The sequence below is a fragment of the Rhyacophila brunnea genome, unplaced genomic scaffold (assembly GCF_057557595.1).
Source record: "Rhyacophila brunnea isolate RB1 unplaced genomic scaffold, BYU_Rbru_1.0 scaffold_51, whole genome shotgun sequence".
Lineage (NCBI taxonomy): Eukaryota > Metazoa > Arthropoda > Insecta > Trichoptera > Rhyacophilidae > Rhyacophila > Rhyacophila brunnea.
This window is the reverse complement of record NW_028233182.1, coordinates 2391030-2416844: the sequence shown is the minus strand read 5'-3', so window position 1 is coordinate 2416844 and position 25815 is coordinate 2391030. Positions and strand designations below refer to the sequence as shown.

Sequence of the window (25815 nt, the reverse complement as noted above, 5' to 3'; positions counted from 1 at the left end):
AGAAGCAAAAAAATACACACGAACAATGTATCATAAGAAACTTGAATTAATAAGTATTGAAAGAATAATATCATAAAGATGAAGCTGAAAGAATTATTAAGCAAATCTGTTCGCTCTAGGTATATAAAGTTTTATTGAAATTATATTTATAGCAGAATGGAAATGACCCATATATGGCATATTTTACATACTATTCGTGCTTACTTGATATAAAAAGTGTCCATAATTCGCAATATATGAGTCGAAAAAATATTTACAATCAAAAACATTAACATAATAATATAAAGGAGAAATGTTACTTTTTAAGTCTTCAGACAGTGCCAACATCATGTAAAAATACCAAAACCATTGAATAAGATGGTACGATGTGTTAGAATTATCATAGAATATTCTTTCTGTGATGAAAATTTTACAAGAATTGCATTACCTTCACATATAAATTGCCATCTTAGTGAATTATCACAATTTATGGTTGGGTACGAGTAACGAGGAGTAGAAAAAAAAGCTCAGGATTAAAGATGTATTTAATTAAGCAAAGGGACCCGCAGTAATGCGCATAACTCAATAAATATCGTGATGAAAACATAAATGTAATAAAGTAAATGATATTATTGAAAATTCATTACAGACCATGTCTTGGTATGATAACAATACCGGAAAAAAGAAACTATAATCGTAAAAATTCAGATTTAATATTTTAAGAAAAATATAAAAGTAAAACTGACATAGCCGCATATAAAATACGTTTTTTTCTGTGCGTAAGCTATGTATCTATTCAATAAAAAATTACATCGCCTAATTACCTATATATTTGTATGAAAATACGATTAAGTCTTTATGTGCGATTCCATATTTCAAATATCTATTAAAGATGAGCTAACGCCTCCTTTATTGCATGAGGTTGAGAAAATATTTGTCTTGACATAAACGAAAAAAGCTGTAATTATATCTCTTGTTGGCAAAAACCTCATAATGTGCTCTTTCGGAATTTTCATCATAAAATCCCACAGGAATGAGATACGAACGCTATAAAAATCTATAAGGAATAAAACAATTCTGATATCAACAGATTATTTTATAAATATACTAATAAGTAGAATGATATACAATTAAATAATTTTAAGATCTGATAAATTACCTTTTTCCTAATAAATAAAGACATTTTCAAAGGTTTTTGTCGATAAGGAATTCTCAAACCTAGAATTTCGAAAATATAACTAAGCTGAGTGCAAATATTTCTACTAAACACAAAGAGAAAACCCTATCTTATAGAAGCCTCATAATAATGCAAGTAGAAATATTCAAAAATAATTTAATAAAAACAAGCTTTAGAAAATAATTTATAACTAGAGGGTAGGATCTTGTTGAAAAAAATTACTAATATAGTAAAATTTTGAAACTAAAATAATAAAGTTTTATGTAGAAAACTTGTTATGTTCTATTTTTAAAATTTTAATGTTGAAAAAAATTCGAAAAAAAAAATTCAATATATTTGAAAATGTACATTTAAATTTACAAATACCCAAGTTTAATTTTAATGAAGATGAATATTGATAGATACCAGTAAAAGGTGTTATAATTACCGTAACATCTAGAATCTTGTGTTTTTAGGGGATATAAAGGGGGGAAATATATAGTATAATTTGATATTTGACTGATCTGATTAGGTGAATCTAAAATTAATTTTAGTATTTCAGAGTTTCAGTAAAATATTTTAAGCCTTTAAATTGTAAAGCCACTGGTTCTAATATATTTTGAATAATTTTATATAGTATAAAATGTTATAAGCATATAGGCACAAATATTATGTCGATATGGGCTTCAATATTAGTTTACGTGAATAGAATCGATAATATAATCACTTTTCTATATTATATAATAAATATTATAAAAGAATTGAAGGAACGGGATATAATGTGTGGATTCTCTTAAACTTACTAAAGATTGTTACGGGGTATTTAATCTTACATTAGAGCCTGAAAATATACAAACAGTAAAAAAACAGAGACCTCCATATGCTGTGTACAAGTCGAAAAAGTAATATAACTTTTCAGAACCCAATAAATAAAAGTTGCAATCATAAACTGAAATACTTGAATTAGGCAGAGATAAAAGGTGAATTATTAAAGTGATACATATCATTTGCCCGTAATTTAAAATTTTAAACCTAAAAATGAGCTGCAATGTTCACTCTTTCATATATAATTAATTATAAAAACCGTTTATAAATCAAAAAAAAAGTTATTAAAAACGACAAATTAGCTGAGATTTCTTATATGGTGATTTTCATCTCTGTTATTACTTGTTTACGGTATTATAAAATTTAAGTTATTGCATTGAAGAATTATTCCTGAAATATTTGCTTAAAGATTACTTTCTGATGTAAAAACATTAACTAGAAACGAAAAAAATCGAATCAATTTTCAATGCTTTTACGTGTACCGAAAGAAATAAATTATGGGTTATTTATGCCCCTTTTAAGCTTTATATTTTAATACTATGGTGATCTTTAATCTTAGAAGACCATCTATTATATACAATATACGTATAAATTTCTTATGATGTAAGCATGTCTCGAAATAACCCTTAAAAATATCATAGCTTTAGGATAAACTAGAGAATAGTTTTCAGCTAAAATAATTTGAAAAAAAAGCAATAATCACAAATTAGTACGATATAAAATGTTTGAAATCCATCCGATCAGACAAAACGGTACGAGTAGACCAGTACACATAAAGAAACATCTTTAATTTCTTCATAAACCTATGTATAATTTTTTGTAATTTTTTTTGTATGATAATATTTGCAAAACAAACATTAATTAACGAAGTTGTGGCGACAAATTAGTGTTAGGTTAACAACTAATGAAAATATCTTGAATCGAATACAAAAATACTCATCGTAAATAAATAAACAATGTCCCAAACAAAGCTATACTATCAGTATAAATTCATCTAATAACATCTAACAACGTGAGAAAATTCATATAAAAAAAAATTACGTTGATCAAAAGTTATGTATAAAATAATAATAAAAATTAGTCATGCGTAAGTGAAGATCACAAAGAAGATAGGTACTTCAAAGGTTCAAAGAAGATTCAATGTGTTCTTCCGCATGAAAAAATAGTCAGTAATTAGGTAAGATTGTGCAAAATAAAAAGCAAATCGGATTATCATTTGCTAAAAAGGCATATAAGGTATAAATTTAATTAAAATAAATTAATATTTCTCTGTATCAGAAGGAATTCATTAGTAGTATAAAGTTTATAAATTATGGTATGATTATAGAACAGAACGCCTAAGTAACTACTTGAATTTATTTCTTTAAAGATAATTAACTATTTCAATAATATAGGATTCCAAGGTGGATAAATTTTTTTTATAAAATAAGAACACCGCGTTATTGGTGAAAAATAATACTGAGGCATAGTTGTTCCTTAATAGTTATACAAAATGGTAAATAAGATTCACTTATTGCCCAGGGGAAATATAAATTCAAAAAGTAACGAAATTTTAAAAAATATGTTAATTAAAAAATGTACTAATAACAGTCTCATGATATACCAGATATCTTTTTCGATAGTAAAAACAAGTCTGATCAAACTTTCTAAAATTGAAGCTAGCCGTATTGATAGCTTAGAAAATGTTTAAAGCGATAGTTTTGGTTTACTTAGAAATACAATTCTTCTTATTTTGATGTGAATAACATGAAAAATACCAAATATTTTATAGCAGAAAACAGTTAGGACGAGAATCGCGTAATTATATGACAAAGGGAGACAATTAGAACGAAAGCGAGAGTATGAGTACAAAAAACAGGTTTGAAAATACACTTTAGTTTAGATTATATGAATAAGTTGATGATTGAAGTAAGTTTTCAAATAAAAGGATTATATTAAAACAACTTAGCAGGTTCTTATGAGCAGCATAATTTTTTGTCATGTTTTTTGAGTGTGGCAACTGCACACATAAAAACTCATTATATATGAACCTATGCAACCTTGAACTCAGTTCGTGAATTTTAAAAAAATATATTTGCAAAAACGATAAATTGTGTTTATTAGTGTATTCAAAGATATTTCAATTAACTTAATTTACCTATGGCTTTTTGCATGCTTATACATTTAAAAGATGATATTTGATGACTATAAAATTAAATCACGGAATTCGAGTTTTTTGTGTTTTCTAGGTGCTAAATTATCCATTATTATTTTTTTATTTATCAGATATTTTATATTTATACATTCGTATATTGTCTGATTTTATAATTTCTTATGGTTCTTGACATTATTAAAATTTCTAACCATAAAATTGAAGAGCTTGTGTCATTTTCATATTTCTAGATCCTAAAAATGTATATTTACGTCACTTTTTCATATTGTCACTTTATTTTATTGCATAGCACACGTATTTTTTTATATTGATGTTCATAAAAAATGATTTTAAAATTCTCATTTCGAAATAGGAGTTAGTAATTAATTATTATGGGCCTTAAAATGACATTCATTGTGCATACAGCCATCTTTCTAATGGTAAAATATTTCAAGTGTGGACAAAATTTAGAGATAAAGGCTGAAAATCATGAAATTAAGAGGAAAGATGCAGAACTTGATATACTTTTAAAGGAATTTCAAGACTCTTCAAATGTAGAATTTCGAAATTCATTGGAAGGATTATGTGACAAGGAAAAAATAAGAGTATTTATTTCACAATCAATATGTAGCGATAAACAAAAATCGAAAGAACCAGAAAATTTTTTAAATATAGTAGATGAAATAAAGGTAAAATTAATTATTGAAAATATAGAAATACCGAAAAAATATTCAGATATTATAAAAAGTGGTGAAAGAATTTACGATGTTTCTTTTGTAAGTAAAACATCCAAGAGTAATTATTTAAAGGTTAACACTAGAACGTTTTATGAAATCAAGGCGTTGAACTATTGTAAAATTATAAAAAAATTTATTTCGCACATAAAGTGGGAGTCTTGTTCCAATGATAGTTCAATAGCGCTTGCAAATGATAAAACAAATATTTCTAAATTTTTAGAGGCAAATTATGATTCTCTGACAGACGAAAAATTGGAAGATACTTTTCTGGTATTAAAAGTCGAAAGTTTGAATTTATGCTTATCACAAGTTAATGAATTAATTAATTCTGTAACTAGAGAAAATCTATCAGAAAATGCTTCTTTGCTAATAAGATCTGTAGTTTTTGAACCATCGGAATTCACAAAGGAAACAGAAAATTGGCTAGAAAATAAAGGATTGAAGCCCCCGAGTATATTTTTTGATGCATTCACTGGTATTTATATCACGAATCCTTGCTTCTATCCGTCTTCGCGTAAATATGTTGATATATCATCCTATAGTAAAAACAAAGTAGTTACGATGAACGAAGACAATACTTTTAATTATGCTCGCTTAGACCCCGAAACAAAGGAGCCTGTTTGCATGACATTGGCTGATTGTGATTTATATATCAGATGTTTTTATTTAATGCGAGCAAGAATGGCAACAAAGACGGGCAAATTTATGAAATGGTTGCACTAAAAAACATTACATATAGTATATTCATTTATTAAGAAAAAAATAAGCTACAAAATAAATATATCATCTAATCTAAATAGAATTTAAAGCATCTAAGTCATTTTTTGTTCCCTAATACGCATTATGCTTGATCGAACAAAAAAAATATCATTTATTCTAGCTTATTATATTCAAAGCCTATGATGATTCGTATCTTTGAATAATTTTTTCATACGCGCGAAATGCTTTTTGCAAGTCAGTAATACCGTGGTTTTAGCATCATTTCAGACATTGTGCAAGTTTATACGACTTTCTATGTGTTTTCAAACTAAAAGAAATCAAGTTTTGTATTTAAAATCGAAAAAAATGAGTTTATTAAACATTTAAATATAAAAAAAAAGAACGTATATTATATAAAAATCATAAAATTTTCACTTATATGTAAAAATCCATGTTTTAAATTTACTGTAAATTTCTTTAAATGCGTAAGAAGATGTGTTTAACGTTTACACATTCAAAAACATTTTTATTATTTTGGGACAATCCTTTACCTATGTTCTTCTAGATATATCTTACAGCTGAAACTTTTCGACTATATCGATCTTAGGGTTTTTAGAAAATTGCGTCTTTATTTAGAAAATAAATACAAAATTTACGCTAATAACTTCAGTTATAATTAGCCTATTTATCTAAAACTTATATCATAAATTTAAATACAAAATGTAATAACATAGAAACTTTTTTTTTACTGCACTGTATCTTGTTTTTTAAGTGCAAAAAAAGCTTTTTTATATTGAAGCTGTAAAATATATGCCAAAAACCAATTCCAAAATATTTTTGCGCTAAAATATATGTTTAAAAAATATTAATAAGGTCAAACATCACCTAAAAACAAATTTATATATATTTTTAACTATTTAATTGCCTGTTGTCAGATATATAGAAAGCTATAATACATTTTCAGAACTAAATAAATTTTTGATACTGATTTTCTCGATTTTGTTAATTAATGTGGAATAAATATAAAAGACAACTTATGAATATATAATAGATTTGTCTTTCGCTTCATTATGCAGAATAAAATTTAGCATAAAAATAATAGAATTGAGGAATCTTATCGGAAAGAACGCTTAATATTCTCTTCTTCATTATAAATTATTTTCTGTGAAGGATAGTCAATAATTCTAAATTTTTTCTAAACTAATCTTTTAGATGAAATTATAAATTAGTCATCTGTAATTTATTGTTTGGAATCAATATATATCTGATAAACAAATACATATGACTATTATTTCATAAATATTTGTCTATAAAGATCACGTTTATTAGTGTAGTATAATATCTAACTACGATTTTTGCATAAATTAGCATACAAGCCATGAATATTGTGCGTATCACCTTCTTAACAAAGTATTTTAATGAAATATTTTTGAATTAGAATAAGCTTAAATATTATTTTAAAAGGAATTTTCAATGCGAACAACCTATTAAAAATTTGGTTTTTTTTATATAATCTTGTTTATAAATTCCTATGTGTTTAAAAATTGCGCAAAATCAGCTAAACTACAGATCTTGTGTAGGAGCATAAGTTATTATAAATAAGAAACATAAGAACGCCATATTATATATTATTTTAGAAATAATTTAATTGAATAGATGTTAATAATTTTTTTGAGTTGGTATTTTTAAAATGCCATTAAAAATAAGATAGGATTGCTATATTAAATATACAGATTATTTTAATTGTGCCTCTATATACAGAAACTTACGCTGATATTTCTTCTTCTTTATATTAAATATTTTCAAGATTTTTTAATAATTTTATCGTCTTAGATTTTTTTTTAGTTTTTGTTTGCCTGTTACCCCCTAGGAAATCATTTATGTTTATTTATCGAAAATAAAATATTAGAAATCTGTATTCTTATTTGACCTAAAAAAATTTCATATAAAAAGTAATATGATTTCATTCGCGCAAGACACTTGAACTCATCTCATTTGAGCGAGGAAGAGCAGTTAATGAAGATAGATCAGTGGAGGTGTCAAAAGATGTATCAAAGAGTTGTGCAATATTTTCAATGGGCTGACCACGTCTAAATAGATAAAATCGATAAAAAGAAAATTAACCCATAATTAAAAACATTTATCCTAGAATGAATTATTTAAAGCTTATTTTTTCTAAAATTTTACACCCTAATTGTAGATAAGTATGTTAATGTTTGTATACTTTAAAACATCAGCTCTTCGGGTATAAAAAAATTTTAACATTAATTTATTTTATATATCAATCTGTCAATTACAATTAAGTATTTTAATGCGAGTTTTTCACTTTAAGAATGATTCCTTGTACCTAAGAGCCTTTTCAATTATTTTTGCAGGAACACCCGCCATTTTAGCTACCTCGATACCATGTGAATCGACACATACCCCGGGAATCATTTTATATAAAAACACTATATCATTTTCTTCGATCTTAACTTTCATATATCCTGTCATAAACAAGTTATTTTGGGATATTTTGACTATTATATTATGGTAGTGAGTGCTGAACATAACAAAGCATTTCCTATTTTTGAGGTTATTTAGAACGCCTTCGACGATTGCCTCGCCGTCTTTTGTTGAAGTGCCTCTTCCGAGTTCATCTATGATCATTAATGAGTGTTGTGTTCCGTATTTAAGCATTCTTGCGGTTTCTTTCATTTCTATTTTGAATGTTGATTCGCCTTTTATGATGTTATCGTTTGCCCCCAATCTTGTGAATATTCTATCGAATAATGGGATGAGCATACTTTTAGCCGATACTTTAAGACCTATTTGTGCAAGAATAATGTTCAGTGCTACTGTCCTTAAGAGTGTACTTTTTCCGCCCATGTTTGGGCCAGTTAAAAGCAAAATGTTTTTTGTCATTTTTAGAGTGTTTCCAGTGTATGATTTATATATTGGATTTTTTATGTCCTCGAATTCCGGCACGGGGGAATCTTTGTTTTCTGTAGTGTTTTCGTAAAAATTAGGAAATACTGTTTCGTTGTGTATTTTTCCATAAATAGCAAACGACATATAACAATCGATATCTCCTATTATTTCACAAACGTTCCTGAAAATATCTATATATTTTCGGAGTGTATTTGTTACGTGTCTTGTGAGGGTTCCTTTGCTTTGAAACAATCTTTCTTCCATTTCTATATACTCGTTGACGAGGAGTCTTAGTTCTTGTGTATAATATCTTTTTAAATTTTTGGTGCTGCTTACGAGGTAATAATTTTTGGGAACAGAAGCTTCGGCGTCGACTTCTATTTGGAATATTTCCTTTCCTATGTTTGCAAATTTAACTTTACCTTTTATTACCTTTTTTTGATTTTCAAGATACTTTAACATTTCCGTTTCGATATCTTTAAGTTTGGTTATATTTGTTTGTATAGCATCATTTGGGTTGAGGGGTATTATTTCTGCTTCTTTTATGGTGTAATCATTTGTGACGCTCTCTAAAATCGGGGAAATATGTGGGAATAAACGAATTATCTCTCTTAAATAATACAAACCATTAATAGCCGGTGATTGATTATTTATTGGGATCATATTTAGCGATTTATTATCATTTAAAACATTTCTATCTCCAGATTCGGTACTAAATAGGAGATCAGCATCGAAAGACAAACTGTCATCATTATTATTGGCTCTAGTATCACCCGTTTTGTTATATTCATTTATTATAGAACACTTATTGTAATCATTTTGAAGCCCATTATTAAAGTTATCTTGTATAAAACGGTTATTTGAATCATCTTGTATGGAATTTCTTTTTAAATGATCCTGCATAGAATTATTATTATAATCATTTTCTTTTGTATTATGAGTCTTTTCATATGGTGTCACGCTATCAGGACCATAGTGCTGTAAAATAACCATATCAAGTTTTTCGATACAAGAATTACACGCCTTAAGCATTGAGATAAGAAGGTAAAGGTCCTTTACAGCTGGATTATCCCCAAAGGTTTTTCCAATTATTCTTTCAATATCACCGATTCCAGAGAAAAGTGAATTGGAAAGATTGCTATTCATGCCGTCATTGAGTATTTCAATTAAAACTTCTGAAATCAGTTGTCTTTTTCTTATTTGATGTAACGAATATAACGGTGAAATAAGCCATTTTTTTAATTTTCGCTTACCAAAAGGTGTAGTACAATGATTTATTGTATTATAGAGTGTATGTTTTTCTGTGCTATCATAGTTATTTTGAAGTATTTCTAAATTAGTAAGGGTTATTGAATCTAATATCATATATTTGTTCATAGATGTAGACCCTTCCTTTAAATAAAAACCCCTTTCAATGTTTTTTAAAGTATTTTTGCTATCATTGACACATGTCGCTTCGTTTTTTGATTTTTCAATGTAGCCGCTTCCTAATCTCAACTTCGATTCCGAATCATATATTTTATTATCGAGCTTTTGCAATGCATCTACAATGTTTTCTTGAGTAGTATTATCCATGGTTTTCTGCCAGTAGTTGTCAAGAGGAAGTATCCTAACATGATCTAATACATTAACTCTTTTAAGATATTGCATATACCCTGATATATAAGAAAAACAGAGCCTTTCATTTTCATTAAATAAATTAAACCTGCAATTTTGGTTATAATCTTGCATTGGTTTAATCATTTTAATGCTGGAATCCATTAAAATCTCTTCAATAGTGATTACCTCTACAATTTTATACTGAACAAAAATTGTATTCAATATGGAATTTTCATTATCATCTAAGAATGTGGTAAAAAAGATAGTATTCGTTGATGCGTCATAAAGATTCATACTATATTTTTGATTATTTCTTATAATAGAAGCAATATAAATACTTTGGGGCGATTTAAGATGTTCATGATCATAAATTGTTCCTTGGGTTATAACTTCTTTAAGCTCACGATTAATTATTTTTTTCTTTGTAGATCCCTTAAGTTTACTAGCAGCGGGATTCAAAAAGCTAGTATCTATATTACTCCCCAAATTTATACTTATTTCTGTATTGTTACACGACTCCTCTCTTTCCCTTATTTTCTTACCAATACTATTTTCATCTTGGTCAACTCTTCCAACCATGAACCCGTTTTCAAGAAACTTTCCCATCCAATACTCAAAAGATGATTCTGGAACACCGGCCATTTTCATATTAACCCTTTCTGCAACTTTAAGGTTAAAATACTTGGAGGCTATTTCCGCATCTCTTTCATATAACTCATAAAATTTCCCTTTCTTGAAAAATATAATTGTGTCAAAATACTCTTTTTTAATTGCCCAAAATTGTTTTTCAAAATCAGTAAGCTTATTCATATCATTTTCTGAAATAAAAAGAGAAGAAGGATCATATTTTGGATCCGATGGCAGTCGCTTATTTCGATCAAGAACGGGCGATAAAAATCCATATCTTTCTTGTTGTTTCGATGGGGTATCGGAATGAAGAGAAATTGGAGATGATCGAAGTCGATCAGATTTTTTAAGTGTGTGATCGAAAACTGCAGGCATATTCTTTAAATTATTTGACGTATATTTCTGTTCTTCATTATGCGGCCTTTTCTTTTCCAATTTATCTGCTGATTTCTTGCTGCCTTGGTCTTTTTCCTCTTCATTTTGGGATTCCAAAACATTTTTATGCCGTGTTTTTTCAGATAATTTATTTGAGGTAGCAAATTTTGTTTCTTCTTCATTTGAAGATTCCAAGATATTCTTATGATATATTCTATTAGATGATTTATTGAAAGGTAAAGCCTTTGTTTCTTCTTCATTTGAAGATTCCAGTATGTTCTTATGTTGTATTCTTTTAGATGATTTATTGAAAGATAAAGCATTTGTTTCTTCTTTATGTAGAGGATCTATTATATTTTGATTCTGTATTCTTTCGGATATTATATTTGCCTCACTATCAAATGTATTTATATCAATATCATTCTTAGAGCTTAAAACACTATCATTCATATACTTTTTAATACTTTCGAATTGACCCACATTTTTCGGCTTCTTAGTATCTTTTAAGAAAGTATCGAGCACCGTATTTTTATTGGAAACACTCGCATTGTGATTTTCTTGCTTGATTCTTTTCACTGGCGATGAGAAGAAATCCAGTACCGTTTTCTTTACCATTTTGTAATGGGTTTAATTAATTCAACTTAATTCTTCGGATTCGTGGATTTATATATATGATAAAATTTATGGAACATGGTCTATCAAATTAAATTAAATGCGGGAAACTAATTAATTAAATATGGAAACATGAATGCATAAAAATTTAATTTATGTGTTTAATGCAAAATCAATCACATTAGAATTAATTCTTGAAAAAATTGTGTTTTATGGGCATCATAGCATAAATGTTTATCGATTTGTCTAATATACATGATCATCGAATATTTTACTTAAAGACACAAATATAATAACCCAAACAAATTTATACAAAAGAAAATCTAAGATTTTAAATAAAGTCTTTTAAGGAATAAAACGTTGATTAATCGTTTAAAATATAACTGTTTGCATATATTCAGATTAAACTTAATTCATACCCAACAAACTTAATATTTGTTTAGTTCACACTGTTTCAAAAATCCTTAGATCAATTTTTTTATTAAAATATTTTTATGATTTCATTCTATTCACAGATTAATTAATAGTTTGTCTAAATATAAATCCCCAAATCATTTCAAAAACACACAATTTAAAATAAATTGGTAATAAATAAAGCAGAAAAAACATCTGTATCAGCGATACGCAAAAAAATACTTATCGATATGACAATTTATTAAACTATTGCAATAAAATAAATGCAGATTTAATGAAATATAAAAAAGCAGCGTTACTTAACAATGCAAAAAAATATTTGCAAATTAAAAAATCAATCTTATAAATATATGCTAATCGATAGCATAGAAAAATAATTAATCAAAGAGCCAATTTAAAAATTAACAAAAAAGAAAAATTGAACATCTAATAAAATAATAATAAGCATTAATTGTGACTTAATTTTTAAAAATCGTTATTTAGGCTTGAAAAGAAATCATTATATCTTATTAGTAATTTTTTTTATTTAAGGGTGGATTCTTGAAATTCGCGGAAACCTGTACCAAAAAAATATAAACTGTTTTTACAAAACTTTAACAAAGTTACGAATGAATTTTTATGGAATATTCAATTTTTAACTATTTAATCTTGATTAAGTAAAAGTTTCGAATACTCTTTATAAATTTGAATGATACTTTTTTTCATCTCGTCATCTTTACAATATTCTACCCAGAATTTTCAGTAAAAGTGAGTTATAAATTCTAATCGAATTTACTTTATTTATTTATGTTTATCTTCTATAACTTTTTTAGGAAGTTTGATCTATATGATAGGAACTATTGCTTAACCGCTGCGTCTCTCTGTGGGACTACCCCTGCACTTCTTGTCACCCGTAATCATCGTGGATTGGGCCCTTTCTAATAGGCGGCAGTCATTATGTGGAGGGAATGAGATTCTGTCTACTGTTCATCGCTAAGTATACAAGCTACAACCACACTCTACACTTACCTATATCCTTGCTTAACGGTGTGGGATCTTTTTTCATACTGGAGGCACAGTTCAACGGCTTACACAGCAAACTTCTATTTCTCATGGCTTGTCAATGCTTTAATGTTTTTCTTTTTTTGTTCACTGGCCGCCCCCTTGGGTATTTTTCTTTAGGGTAAATTCGTTTGAGAATTAGTGGGGTGGGTGGAAGTGGAACCCTCGACCCCTCTATGGGGTCCGACTTGTAAAATACTCAACCATACCACCCAACGAAACCCATAAATAATTAATTAATATAAATTATAAGTTGTATATTAAGGAATTATAAATACCTAACTAAGGATCACCACAAACAACAGGATTGGGGAAAGCACAGTAATTAATAAGTTTCGAGTGGGTAAAATACATTTTGGAGTATTGTAAAGATGATGACATTGAAAGAATTATCAAAAAAAATTTATATAGAGCAGTGCAAAGTTTATCCAGAATATATATAAAATGCTAAAATTTTATTTTATTCGCAAACAAATTTGTGCTATAATTTAGAGGGTATATAATTCCATAAAAATAAATGTGTATTTTGTTAAAATTTTATAAATAATAAAAATGATTCACGAACTTTAGATTATAGTTATCCATGAATGAAACGTAATTTTAAATAAATAAACCAAAAATTTTATAGCTAAATAAACCTTTGCCGGATAACCAAACGCCTACCAAAAATGAAAAAATCATATAAAACTGTTGATAATATGCTGTTATATTTTTAAAACCCAATGCCTATAGCTACAAAACATATTTTTCTGAACTTTATATGCCGCTTATAAATAAGTCGTTTGAAGGCTCGGAAGTACAAAATTATATATTTAAAATATACCAGAAATAAAAATCGAGCCCAAAATCAACAAAAAAATCTGATAATCTAGAGCTTTATATATGAAATTTTTTAATATATGGTTGGAGTTTTTGGTTGTTTATTAGCCAGTATTTTCTAGGGTTCAATAAATGATGGATTTTTTTCTCAGATTAAAAAAAAGGCCCATTTATTTCAAGAATATGCAAACATAGTATTTATTCGCGAAAAACATATATTTCTTATTTTTTTGTGATTGAACGGTATATCGGTAAATAAATTTTATAAAAGGTGATTAAAATAATAGATATCTTTCTATCTGGGTGATTTAATATAGAAACTTACGATTAAACTTCATAGTTAAAACTATAATGACGTTTTTACTGATTTTTTCATAAACTATTTATTTCATAAAATATAACGTGAACTCACAATTGGATCCCATATTAAAGTCATTTAATAGTTTATAGGTGATTTAAATGGCTATAGGATTAGTTAATTCAATAATGGGAATGAGCCGTTAAAAAAGATGTCTGTTTTAATTTTATTCTTAGGTATTAAATAAAACACTGTTAAAGGCGCATGAATATTTTTGTACATAATAATATTGTAAAAAACGAAAATATATTGAAAAATCGCTAAAGAAAAAGATAATCAAAAAATAAATATGCTTTGAACATAAGAAAATTTAATAGGAGAAGGGTAGATATTTTTGTATTCGTAACATATTTATTCGGTCGTTTTCATTGTAGAATTTTAATTTATAAATTTTCATATTAAAAATAATTATAAAGAATACACCTACAAACGTGATACCGAAGTTGGTTTGCTTACTTTAATATGGCTAAATATCAATACATTTCTGAGAATAATTTGTTATTTTTTGCAATTAAATTTAGGTATTTTGAAATGAATAATTTTACTTTATTATTTTCTTAGCAAAAGTTGCCGCAACAATCAAAGGAAAAATAATAGAAGCATCCCCGAATACCTTTACCCCGCTTCCTTTGAGTTTGCCCCAACTGATTGATTCACTTATATTAGCCCCGGCGTCACTTCCATCAAACTCTTGTGCATTGTTAACAAGAACACAATAATCAGCGCCATTTTTAAAAAGATTAGCATTTAGTATGTGATGTTTAATAAGCCCGGATCCCAGAACAATAACACCTGTTTTTTCTTGGTGCACGGCTTCATAATTCATTTTGTAAATATCTTCAATTATATCCAATTTAATCTGATCTCTTTTATCAAAGAATGTCAGAATATCACCTAAAGATCCATCTGTCAAGGCTGGACAATAAACGGGAATATCATTTTTATAACACCAATATAAAATTGAATCATTGTGATTTATTTTTTCACCCAGTATTTGTATAAATTTACTTGGGGTTAATATCAATGGACTTGAATCCAAAATATGTTCTTTGAACTTTTGATCAATTATGTGTGAATACTTTAATTCATTTCGATCTCTATGGTCTTTGATTAAGCTGTTTAAAATTCCTGTTAACCATTTCTCAAATTTCACGTAATTATCATTTGGAATAACGAGGTTACCAACTCGATTATAACCATTATCACGTAATAGATGCCCATCAAGGTCGAATTTGGCTAAAAATGTATCACCCATACATTTTATTAAGTCTTCTTCTATTCCTCCTGCCGTAGTTACAAAAACATCAATTTTTTTATTCTTTGCAAGATAGCAAATAGTGTCGCGCAGACCACTTGTTATCATATTGGAAGTACATCCAAAAAATATCTTGGTCTTGCAGTCTTTTTTTTCTGTTTCATTGATATTTTCTATTTCTTCTTCATATTTTGCTTCGCAACTTGAAATCTCTTCGTCTACAGATTTATCCATACCAATCATACGGTTGATTTCTTTTATTGCTTTTGTAAGATTAGTCGCTTGGAAACCAACAGTTGAAAGTTTTTGAATGAATTCATTTAATGTATATTCCTTTTCAAAGTTTAGACCTCTCACTGGTTCACTAAAATTTATTTCTTCATTCTTTTTAGCTGCCAGATCTTTGACTGATTGTGGTGCAGATTTCGTCATTTTTATTACGGCTAAATTAAGTCGAAAAATTGAATTTAAAAATTTAAATAGCATAATCAGCAAGCTTAAATTAACTAAATTAAAATTTATGTATGATTGAATCTGAAATCCAGAGTATTATAATTTACATACACTAAACACAAGCAAGTTTAAATTACAACATATATTATAAGTAATATAAAATAATTAATTTGAAAAAAAATAGCAGATTGCATATAATGTTTTGCTGCACTTTGCATAATTCATTTTAAATTAAAATGTATGAAATATCGTACAATGAGAGATATTGCATTTACTATCATTTAGAATCATATATTTTAACGTTGTTTTAATGAATATACATGGATTTTGGAATAATTTAAGTTTTTTTGGATTTTTATTATGTACAAGTATCCATGCAATACTAAAAAAAGGTCTTGAATTATTTAAAGGTCTGAAATTTAAATTATTTTAACAAAATGCGCAATAGGCTATCAATCAACAAAAATACTGTAAAAATTAAAAATTATTTGATGCTATTATTAAAAGGGAAAATCCATTTGTTATTAAATAGGAAAAATGTATGAATCTGGTTTTATTTCAATATAAATATCATAGATAAAAATTAAAAATTATTTGATGCTATTATTAAAGGGGAAAATCCATTTGTTATTAAATAGGAAAAATGTATGAATCTGGTTCTATTTTAATATAAATATCATAGATAAAAAATATTAATTATTCATCTATGTTAAAGAGTTAAAAAACCCGGACGAAGTAGAAGCACACATACCTCGCTCGACACTTAAACTCATCTAATATGAGAGAAGAAGAGCAGTTGATGAAGATAGATTAGGGAAAGTTTTCAAAAGACGTATCAACGAGTTGTGCAATATTCATAATGGGCTGACTACGTCTAAATTGATAAAATTGATAAAAAGAAACTTAGCCCATAAATAAAAAATAATTATAAAATTTACAAAGTATAAATGTAAAATAAATTATTATGATATTGCATAAATTTCCATAATTTATTTTAAAAATTACTTTTAGGACCCAAATATTTAGTCTTGAAATACCAGTCAAAATAAATTTTATACATCGATAGCGGTAAATTTTATTTTGAGAATTGACTAACACGTAATCTATTTTCAAGATATTCGATTTTTTAGCTCGCAAATGTCATTTCCTTTTCTTTAAATTTTTGTTGAAGATACAGAAAACATACGAGTTAAATAACACGAAAATATTGAAGAACTAAATCCGATAATTGTATCTTTATATGGATGAATTTTTATTTAAATTTATATATGGTAACCATTCTAAATTAAATTTGGCTTAAAACTACAGTTTGATTTAAAGACACAATATCCCCCCTTCAAAAAAATAGCAAAAACAAGTATTTTAATTGACTATAATTCCATTAAAAATTAAAATTATTAAAAAAATTTCTAACGAGTTAAATTTTTGGGTTCATTATACTAATTATGACTTTTGATTACATTGAATATGAAAATTATTAAAACGATTTTATTGGTTCTTAAATAATAAGTTTGCAACTTAAAGCCACAAAAAAAAACATGAAAATGGATCAGTAAATTAAGTATGTAGTAAAAGAGAGGAATTATGCTTCAAAATAAACAAAAAATCAAAACTATTTTTATTTATGTCGTGAAATTAAGCAATATATTGGTATTTTTGTTAAAAACGACCCAAATTCTTACATATAAAATTTTTTGATTTACATGGTTTATATTTTGATTAATTGGATTATTTTTTTTGGATTAAACAAGGGAGAAGTTATGTTTTAAAATCTTGTGAAGTGTTTTATATAATATACATGATAAATAATTCTCTATGAACCGACATTTGGCATATTTTTTACTATGAAAATTAAAATTTGCCTAAAAACATAAATATAATTGATCAATTCTGAATTTTATTAAACTAATTATTTAAAACTACTCTAATCAGTTCAAAATAGAAAAATTATTCTCTATATAAAAAAATAATATTTAAAATTCTGAATCTATTCCTATAAAAATTTTATGATAATGTCATATTTTAGACATTAGTTTGTAGGCGAAAAAGGGCATTAAAAAATTGGTTTAAAGTTATTCAATATAATTTTGTATATAGATGGAATATTTCGTTTGAAATATTTATAAATAATATTGTAGCAAAACTGTGTAATTAGGTACAAAGCGATTCAATAAAACTTACTATTGGATCCGATTTTAAAAAATAAAAAAATACATTTTATGATGGATACCCCATTTTTAAAAATTATACGATATACAAAAAGCATCGTTTTGATCATCTTTAGATGCCACGAATAGGTTTATACAGTCGAAATTTTATTTTATATTTTATAAAAAATTAAAAGTTTGAACTTGAATGCCAAAATTTATTACTTTATTTAATATATAAATTCTATGTGGTGTCTTAAAGCTATAAAAAATTTTGAAAAAAATCTTGTATCGATAATGAAAATAAGAAAATGCCTACCTCTACATTTCACATAAAAATGGTTGCCAAAGGAGACAGATACATTGAAAATTTAAAGAAAATATGCAGAACTATAGTCTTACATTGAAATTTAAATTATGTTAAAAACATAAAAGGGCCTATGTTACATCAAAACAAAAGTTGGAAATTTAAAAGATTAAAATCCATAATAATTATAGCTGCCTGTCCCATTCATTTAAATTCTAGGTTAAGAGCAAATATATAATTTAATGTTATTTTCGAATTATGATTCAAAAATATTATAAATTTTTTTCAATATATGTATAAAAGATCATCTGAGATTATAAATTATCTATTTTGATGTAATTAATATTCAACTAAATCTATTCGTTGATTCTCTAAGTTAATTAAACATAATAAATTCAACAAAAGGCGACCTACCTGGCATTTCAACCAGGACCTCGTAACCTCGAAAGCGGGAACGCGTGATTTATACACCATAGGTCTAAAAACTGTAAAATTTGCATATAATATTCAGTTTACTGTTATTAGCTATGGAATTTTACATGGCAAAAATATAAACTTCTAAATTTCGCTGTAATTGAAAAATAAAGAAAATTAAATTAGATGCTTGTTAAATACTTAATTATATAAATTACTTCGTAACGTTTATCATTGAACATAAATATCGTCTCTTTGACACAATGAATAATAATAAAAGTCAGAATTATTCATAAATTATATTTTAATAAATAGAATTGGTTAATGAAATGCTTTTATTAAAGAGCACAATTCGTTTCATGTTTTTTTATATTGTTGATGATTTCCATAAATCCTATTCGAAATGTATTATAAACCAAGGATATTTTATCAATCGATGATGTGAATTGATATATCAGCTATGTGTTACGTAAATGATGGTCATATTATATATTATTTGTTTCTGTTTAGAATTTATAATCCCGTAAGATTATATATTTACACTTAGTTTATGAATATGATCCTGTTGATTTATAGAAAAAGAAAGGTCTTTATATATACTAAATTATTAAATTATAGAGAAATGTAAAGCAAAGAGCTAAAATATCACAAACTTGCACCAAATACCGTAATTTTAAATTTCAGAAGTAACGCATTTAATTATAAAAGCTCATATAATTCTAAATACTCATCATGAAGATTCTTTATTTCGATCGTAAAAATTTACACTATATTACATTGACGTCTATTACTCTGATGAAAATTTCATGTATAATTTGCTTTATAAACCAAAATAAAATGGATTCTTTAAATGCGTAGGTGTTATTATAAAATCATTTAAATTTCATCAAGAAAGAAGAATCCCTTCTTCTACAAGGGTGTGATGTTTCAATTTGATTCCAGTGGCCTTTGATCCCAAAATAGTTCATATCTATACTCTATGTATTTAAATTGAAAATTATAAAAAGATCTTTAATTTATATGATGAGTATTTGATGATTAACCTTATGGCATATACAAAATACTGGCTAATCTTTAAATTTAACTAAACAAAATAAATTTTAAATTTCCGATACCGTTAAATGCATGCGACAAATTTTTAGTAGAGTAATAAGGTGAAGAGTATCTACATCATAGAAACTCAAATATCAAATCCACGGTATCATGTTATTAGTTGATAAATCTTATAAAAATAATATAACATTTTCGAAAAATTAAAAGTTTTCGAAGCGATATAAAACGCTAAAATCATTCTATAAATGTATTAATTCTGATAGAAGAGTAAGTCTATACGATTATTATAAAAAAACGCTGATAATAAGTTAATAAAAATTAGTAACTTTATAGTAATATACTTTTAAGCCTTTATCTTACATAGGCCCTGGTTTATAGCGCTCAATGTTTAGACAAATTCCGATTAAATCATTTTTAAAATATATGAAACCAATTTATCTATGCATGCGCCCACTATCATATTAATATTACAAGAATTTGATTATTTCGATAAAATTTTCACATTAAAATGAATCAAAATAATTTTATGGGTAGGCTTTGAATTAAGAATATTGGGTCTGTAATCAATATATTAGGAAAATATAGACATTACTTCGGAAATAAATTACATATTTTTTTATCAAAGTATTAATTTGATTAAAAAAAGTACAAAAAATTTAGGCAACGAATATATTTACATACCAAAAGGCTTTTAAAAAATTTTATAATCTTTTGTCGAGATGAAATAATAGACTCATTTTAAACAGAAATAACAATTTTTCGCATGAAATGAAATGGTGAACTTCGTAATATTCAATTGAATTCGAAAAATGCAATCTAATTTTTAAGTTTCAACACTATAGAATAGATAATCTATACAAATTAGCAATAATATATCTTCAGTTACATCTAGAGATTTTCTGGTGTACGTTTTTCGAGCTGTAAAGGCTATGTTATCCGCTTATAAACTATGTATCAAATCTAATCAACCATTTAAAAGATTTAGGTTATTTGTAAGATTTTTTATAGCAATTATAGCTGCCTCCATCAATTAAAATTTTAACCTAATTTTTCCTATTAGTTTATAAAGAAACTAATTATATGAAAATACGTAAAATATATCTAAATAAAAACGTAAATATATAATTCTCGGCAAAAATTAACAGATAATCAGTGGTTAAGTTTATTAAAGAATCGATTATAGAATGTTTTTTGTTATACTGTCAAGGGAATGAAAATATATATGCACAAAAATAATTATTTCAAGGAAAATCCTACAATATATACTTGAAAATTTACAAAATCTGCACTATTTTAGATCTATATGCATAAAAACAATGCAATAAATTATTGTAAACCTTTTTTTGTTTTTTTACTGACCTTGCTTCATTCTTCACACATTTTTCTCTTTCTTTATAAAGTATTCTTAATTCTTTAATCTTGTAATATATAGCTATGCCTATAGTGCTCCAAATTGTGATTATTTCACCACAAAATTTAAATAATGTATATGAATTACCCCATAGTCTATAATAAAAACATTATATTTTTACTGATTCATTCCAGATTGTACAATACGGGCAGTTAATAATCATCTTGAATCAAATTTTTCTGAGAACTGAAGATAAATGTGCACCAAAAGAAGTATTTGTCATAAAAACTTATGTGATCTAAAATATAAAAAGCAGGTAAAAATATACAGTCATTTATTGGTTCTCAGATTATCATGAATTATGCTACACTACTATGTGTAAAGAGGCTGTTATTAGCCTAGATGTATTCCCATAGACAGCAAACTATTGTGTAGTTTTAACATTGAACCTATGAAAAAATTATAATTTGATGTAAAGACCTAAAAAATGTTCTATGTTCAATATAATTATTGGAACAAAAGCGATTCAAATACGAAGGAACTAATTAATGCATATATTATCTAATATTCTATAGGTTTTAAATTAAAAGATTATACAGTACGGTTTAATACCGAAGATCTGTTTCAATTTTATAAGTTGAAACTATAAATAGAAATATCTACGAATGATGCTTATATATGACAAGCCAAATGATCATGAATATTATAAAAATAAATAAAATACAATCGTTTAGGTTTGAAATTACAGTAAGTAAAAAGAATGCCTTTTTTAATTTTTTATAAATTCTAACTTTTGTTTATCCAAATAATAGTAAAATTAGATTTAACGCGGGCGTATTTTAATATCATTATATATCCGATTAATATTGATTTTTCTATGAATTACACATAAAAATCAGTAAATTTTGTCTTGGGTTCCTGATGTAATCAAAGTGTCATGGCGAAAATAGCACCTAGAGAGATGATTTATTCAAAAAAAATTAGCATAATATTTTGCGCAAAAATCAAGGCACAAATAATGCAATTTTTCGTTAGAGTATTAAATAGATGAAAAAAAATTATTTACCAAAGACTAAGCTTTTATTCGCGCCTAATTTTGATTTTATTTATGAAATACGAAATTTTGACCATAAAACCCTCAGACTGTAATTTTGTTTTAATCTCATCTAATTAGAGAAACTATATTCTAATATCTATTTATGCATGAACTGCGTCTATGAAGAAAAATTCATTTTTAAAAACACAAATCCAATGTCATCAATATAAAAATGTGTAGTCAGAATGCTACTCATAGTTTACTGAAAAATATGCGAAATAAAATTCATGGTTCACAAATTCATCTGATTGAATTACATAAGTTTAGTTTAATTTCAGGTTAGTAGGTATTCGGAAAATTTATTTTATTATTGCCAGTTTGTTTAATTAGATTTAAACTAACAGCCGACTGGTATATATTTGAATTTACTCATAGATGAATAAATTTAGAACAATTTTATTTTTCACATTTCTTTATGGTCAGGTGATGCCATTTAATTTTACGAAAAGGTGAATTTTGTTATTATATTTTAAAACTCATTTGAAGTTTAATGGCATGGTATTGTTGAATGATCAATAGTAATTTAGCAAAATTGTAAATCTGTATCATTCAAATTTTAACAAAAAAGGAAAGATTAGTGGGATGGTATGATCTGATGATAAATAGTGATTTTACGAAAAAGTTTTTGTTTTCTTATTTAGATACTAACAAAAGAGGAGATTTTGAATAATAAAAAGCTTTTTTTTGGGTAGATATACCTTTTCGTCTTTTTTGATAAATATATGAAATTCTCAGAGGCAAGAAGGATGAATAAATGATGAAATTATAATTATATTTCTTTTAAGAGGTTATTTTTTAAAAAAATAAGGTTACATAATGATAAATTCAAGGAAAATTTTCCAAAACTATTACCTATAAAAATAAAGCAGATAAAATTTTATTTGATTGAATAAAAAATATATCATGCATTATATAGCTCATTAAGTGATTTAATTAATTATATATTTCATTTTTAAATACTGAAATAAAAAATAACACTGAAAGTATCCTGCTGATCTCATACTAATCGGCCATATATAAAACATGTTATTGTGATATGCCTATTTAAGTATACTGATAATCTATAATAAAAAACCAAATTCGACATTTTCCCAATTTTATATCACATAAAAAAAATGTGCAGTGCAAATTCTTTGTAGATAGAATAAGTTCCTCTTTTGGCTTTTATTTTACTTTCGGTCATTTTTATTTACATTAGAAACGCAATATTTAAAATTTTATGTTTGTTTCTTTATCCGAACATTTTCTAAAAGTCGTTATAAACTAAGCACAACAAAACAGAATAAAACTTACACCTTCTACATATTTTAATCATAAATTTTTTCATTATTTGTACTGACTAAAAATCAATTAATAACTTAACATATTTTTTTTTGGCTATTTAAATTCGTTCAAGCAAAACAGTTGATTATTCTATTGGATCTTTTACTTTAAATTAGCATAATAATATCATTGTATGCTGAGATTAGATGCATTATCTCTTTTAAAGACTAATGAATCCAATTATTCTCATCAATTTATTTGTTTGTGCTATGCTATAACAGATATTTAATATGCGGCTTGTGGATTATACCATTGTTTGAAATTTTATAATAATTTTATATTTCAACGCCGTAAAAACCAATATATTTGATAAAATTCAACCTGGTATAAAAAAATTAAGCATATCTTATTTTAAAACTACCTAAACATATGTTTTAAATTACTAAATTGTCAATTATTTCTGTAATAAAAACCAAAAATTATAAGAATTGAGCCCCGGAATTTTTATTAAGTGTCTATCCAGAAATTATAAAATTCTTTTAATCTGGGGGTCAAAAAAAATGACAGAGATTTTATGATATTTTTTTAATTTTTTTGGTATAATAAACACAATATGTCGATAAAGCAGTTAAATGAATTCCTTAACTTTCTTATATGCATCTGTGAAGCCTTTTAAATATTCTAAAATAAATTATATGTATTAAAATCTATATTTAGACACTTATAAGTGGATTTGAAAGTGTATTATTTGAAGTTATAAAATAAATAAAAAGCACTTTTTTGTATCGATCGTATTTTTTGTATAGAAAGAGAATGATCACAGTGATAAGTTTGAAAAAATATTTTTTTTGATCATTAATGATTTTATGAATTGATAATGTGTGAATACTGTTTTTTAATCTAAAATTAGATGAAGAAGCAATTTTATATTTTCATAACTGATTAAATAATAGACATAAATAATTTTATAATAGAATAATAAAAACTTATCTGGCCGCTCAACTTATTTTTTTATCAATTTATTTAATATAAAATTCTTCAAATATGACATGAAAAGAGGGAAGTTGCCAAGAAGATAAAAGAGAAAAGTATATGGTCAATACTATTTATATTATGTGTCTAAGAAACCAATCAGCTTATGCTCGAAGAAAACTTAAAATATTTATACCAAGCTAACCTATGAATAAAAAGATTGCATATAAAAACCATTTTACCTAATATTTGTGTATTTTTACAGCTATTAGTATTGCCGAAACTAATTTTTTTTAAATGGATAATTCCCTGCCTGAATTTTATTACCTTTTTAAGTAGACGTTCTTTTTTAAAGTAATCGACTGAATACAATTTTAGATACTAAAAAAATTATTCTAAATGGTATAAATTTAAGATTGTAGCAGTGAATGTTTATATAAAATTTAAAACACATATTGAAAGACCATAATTTAGACAATCAAATCTATTTATTAATTGATATTCAATTTTGAAAATTCCTCATATCATATTCATGAAAGTTTACATGTCTTAATTAAAAAAAAAATTTGTATCTGTGATATGCAAGACACTTTAGCTCATTTCATTTGAGAGAAGAAGAGCAGCGGATGAAGATAGATCAGGGGAAGGTATCAAAGATGTATCAAGGAATTGTGCAATATTCCCAATAGACTGTCTTCGTCTAATTAGATATAATCGATATAAAGAAACTTAACCCATAAATAAAAAATGATATTCAAGTTAAAAGTCGGATTTATATTGTTTAATTACATTATGCAAAAATTATACTTCTCTTTAAGTATTATTCTTCATATTTTCATCATTAGACCTATAAGTAATTTTTAATAGAATATTTTCTTTGATTGAAGTTCATTCATCTATTTTTAAAAGTAAAATACCCAAAAATTTTATTTATTTTATTCTAAATTATATAGGAAAAAAATTATTTTTTAAAGACTTTCTTTATTCATGGTCTAAAATATAAGTTGCAAAAGGTAAAGCCCTGGCACAGTAAAAAAAGCTAGAGCGTTTAATAATTACCATGAGTTTTAAATTTTTTGTAATTTAAGTGGAAAAAGGTACATCTCTTGACTCGAAGGGGGTTGTTTAAACCCTAAAAAAATACATAACAATTTTGTTCTTATTAATTGGGTATTATTAACATCTTATTGTTATACGGTTACATTTTTGATTGATCAGTAAG

The 25815-nt window shown here is 26.0% G+C and overlaps 1 protein-coding gene across 1 annotated transcript in view; it reads left to right on the top strand.

The window, feature by feature from the left end:
• The window catches only part of LOC147065839 (exosome complex exonuclease RRP44-like), a 67790-nt gene extending 51842 nt beyond the window's left edge, over positions 1–15948 (top strand). The window contains exon 4 of the mRNA XM_085956231.1: positions 15930–15948. Coding sequence (XP_085812357.1) covers positions 15930–15948 — 19 coding nt within the window. The remainder of the gene's footprint in view (positions 1–15929) is intronic.
• The last annotated feature ends 9867 nt before the right edge of the window (positions 15949–25815 follow it).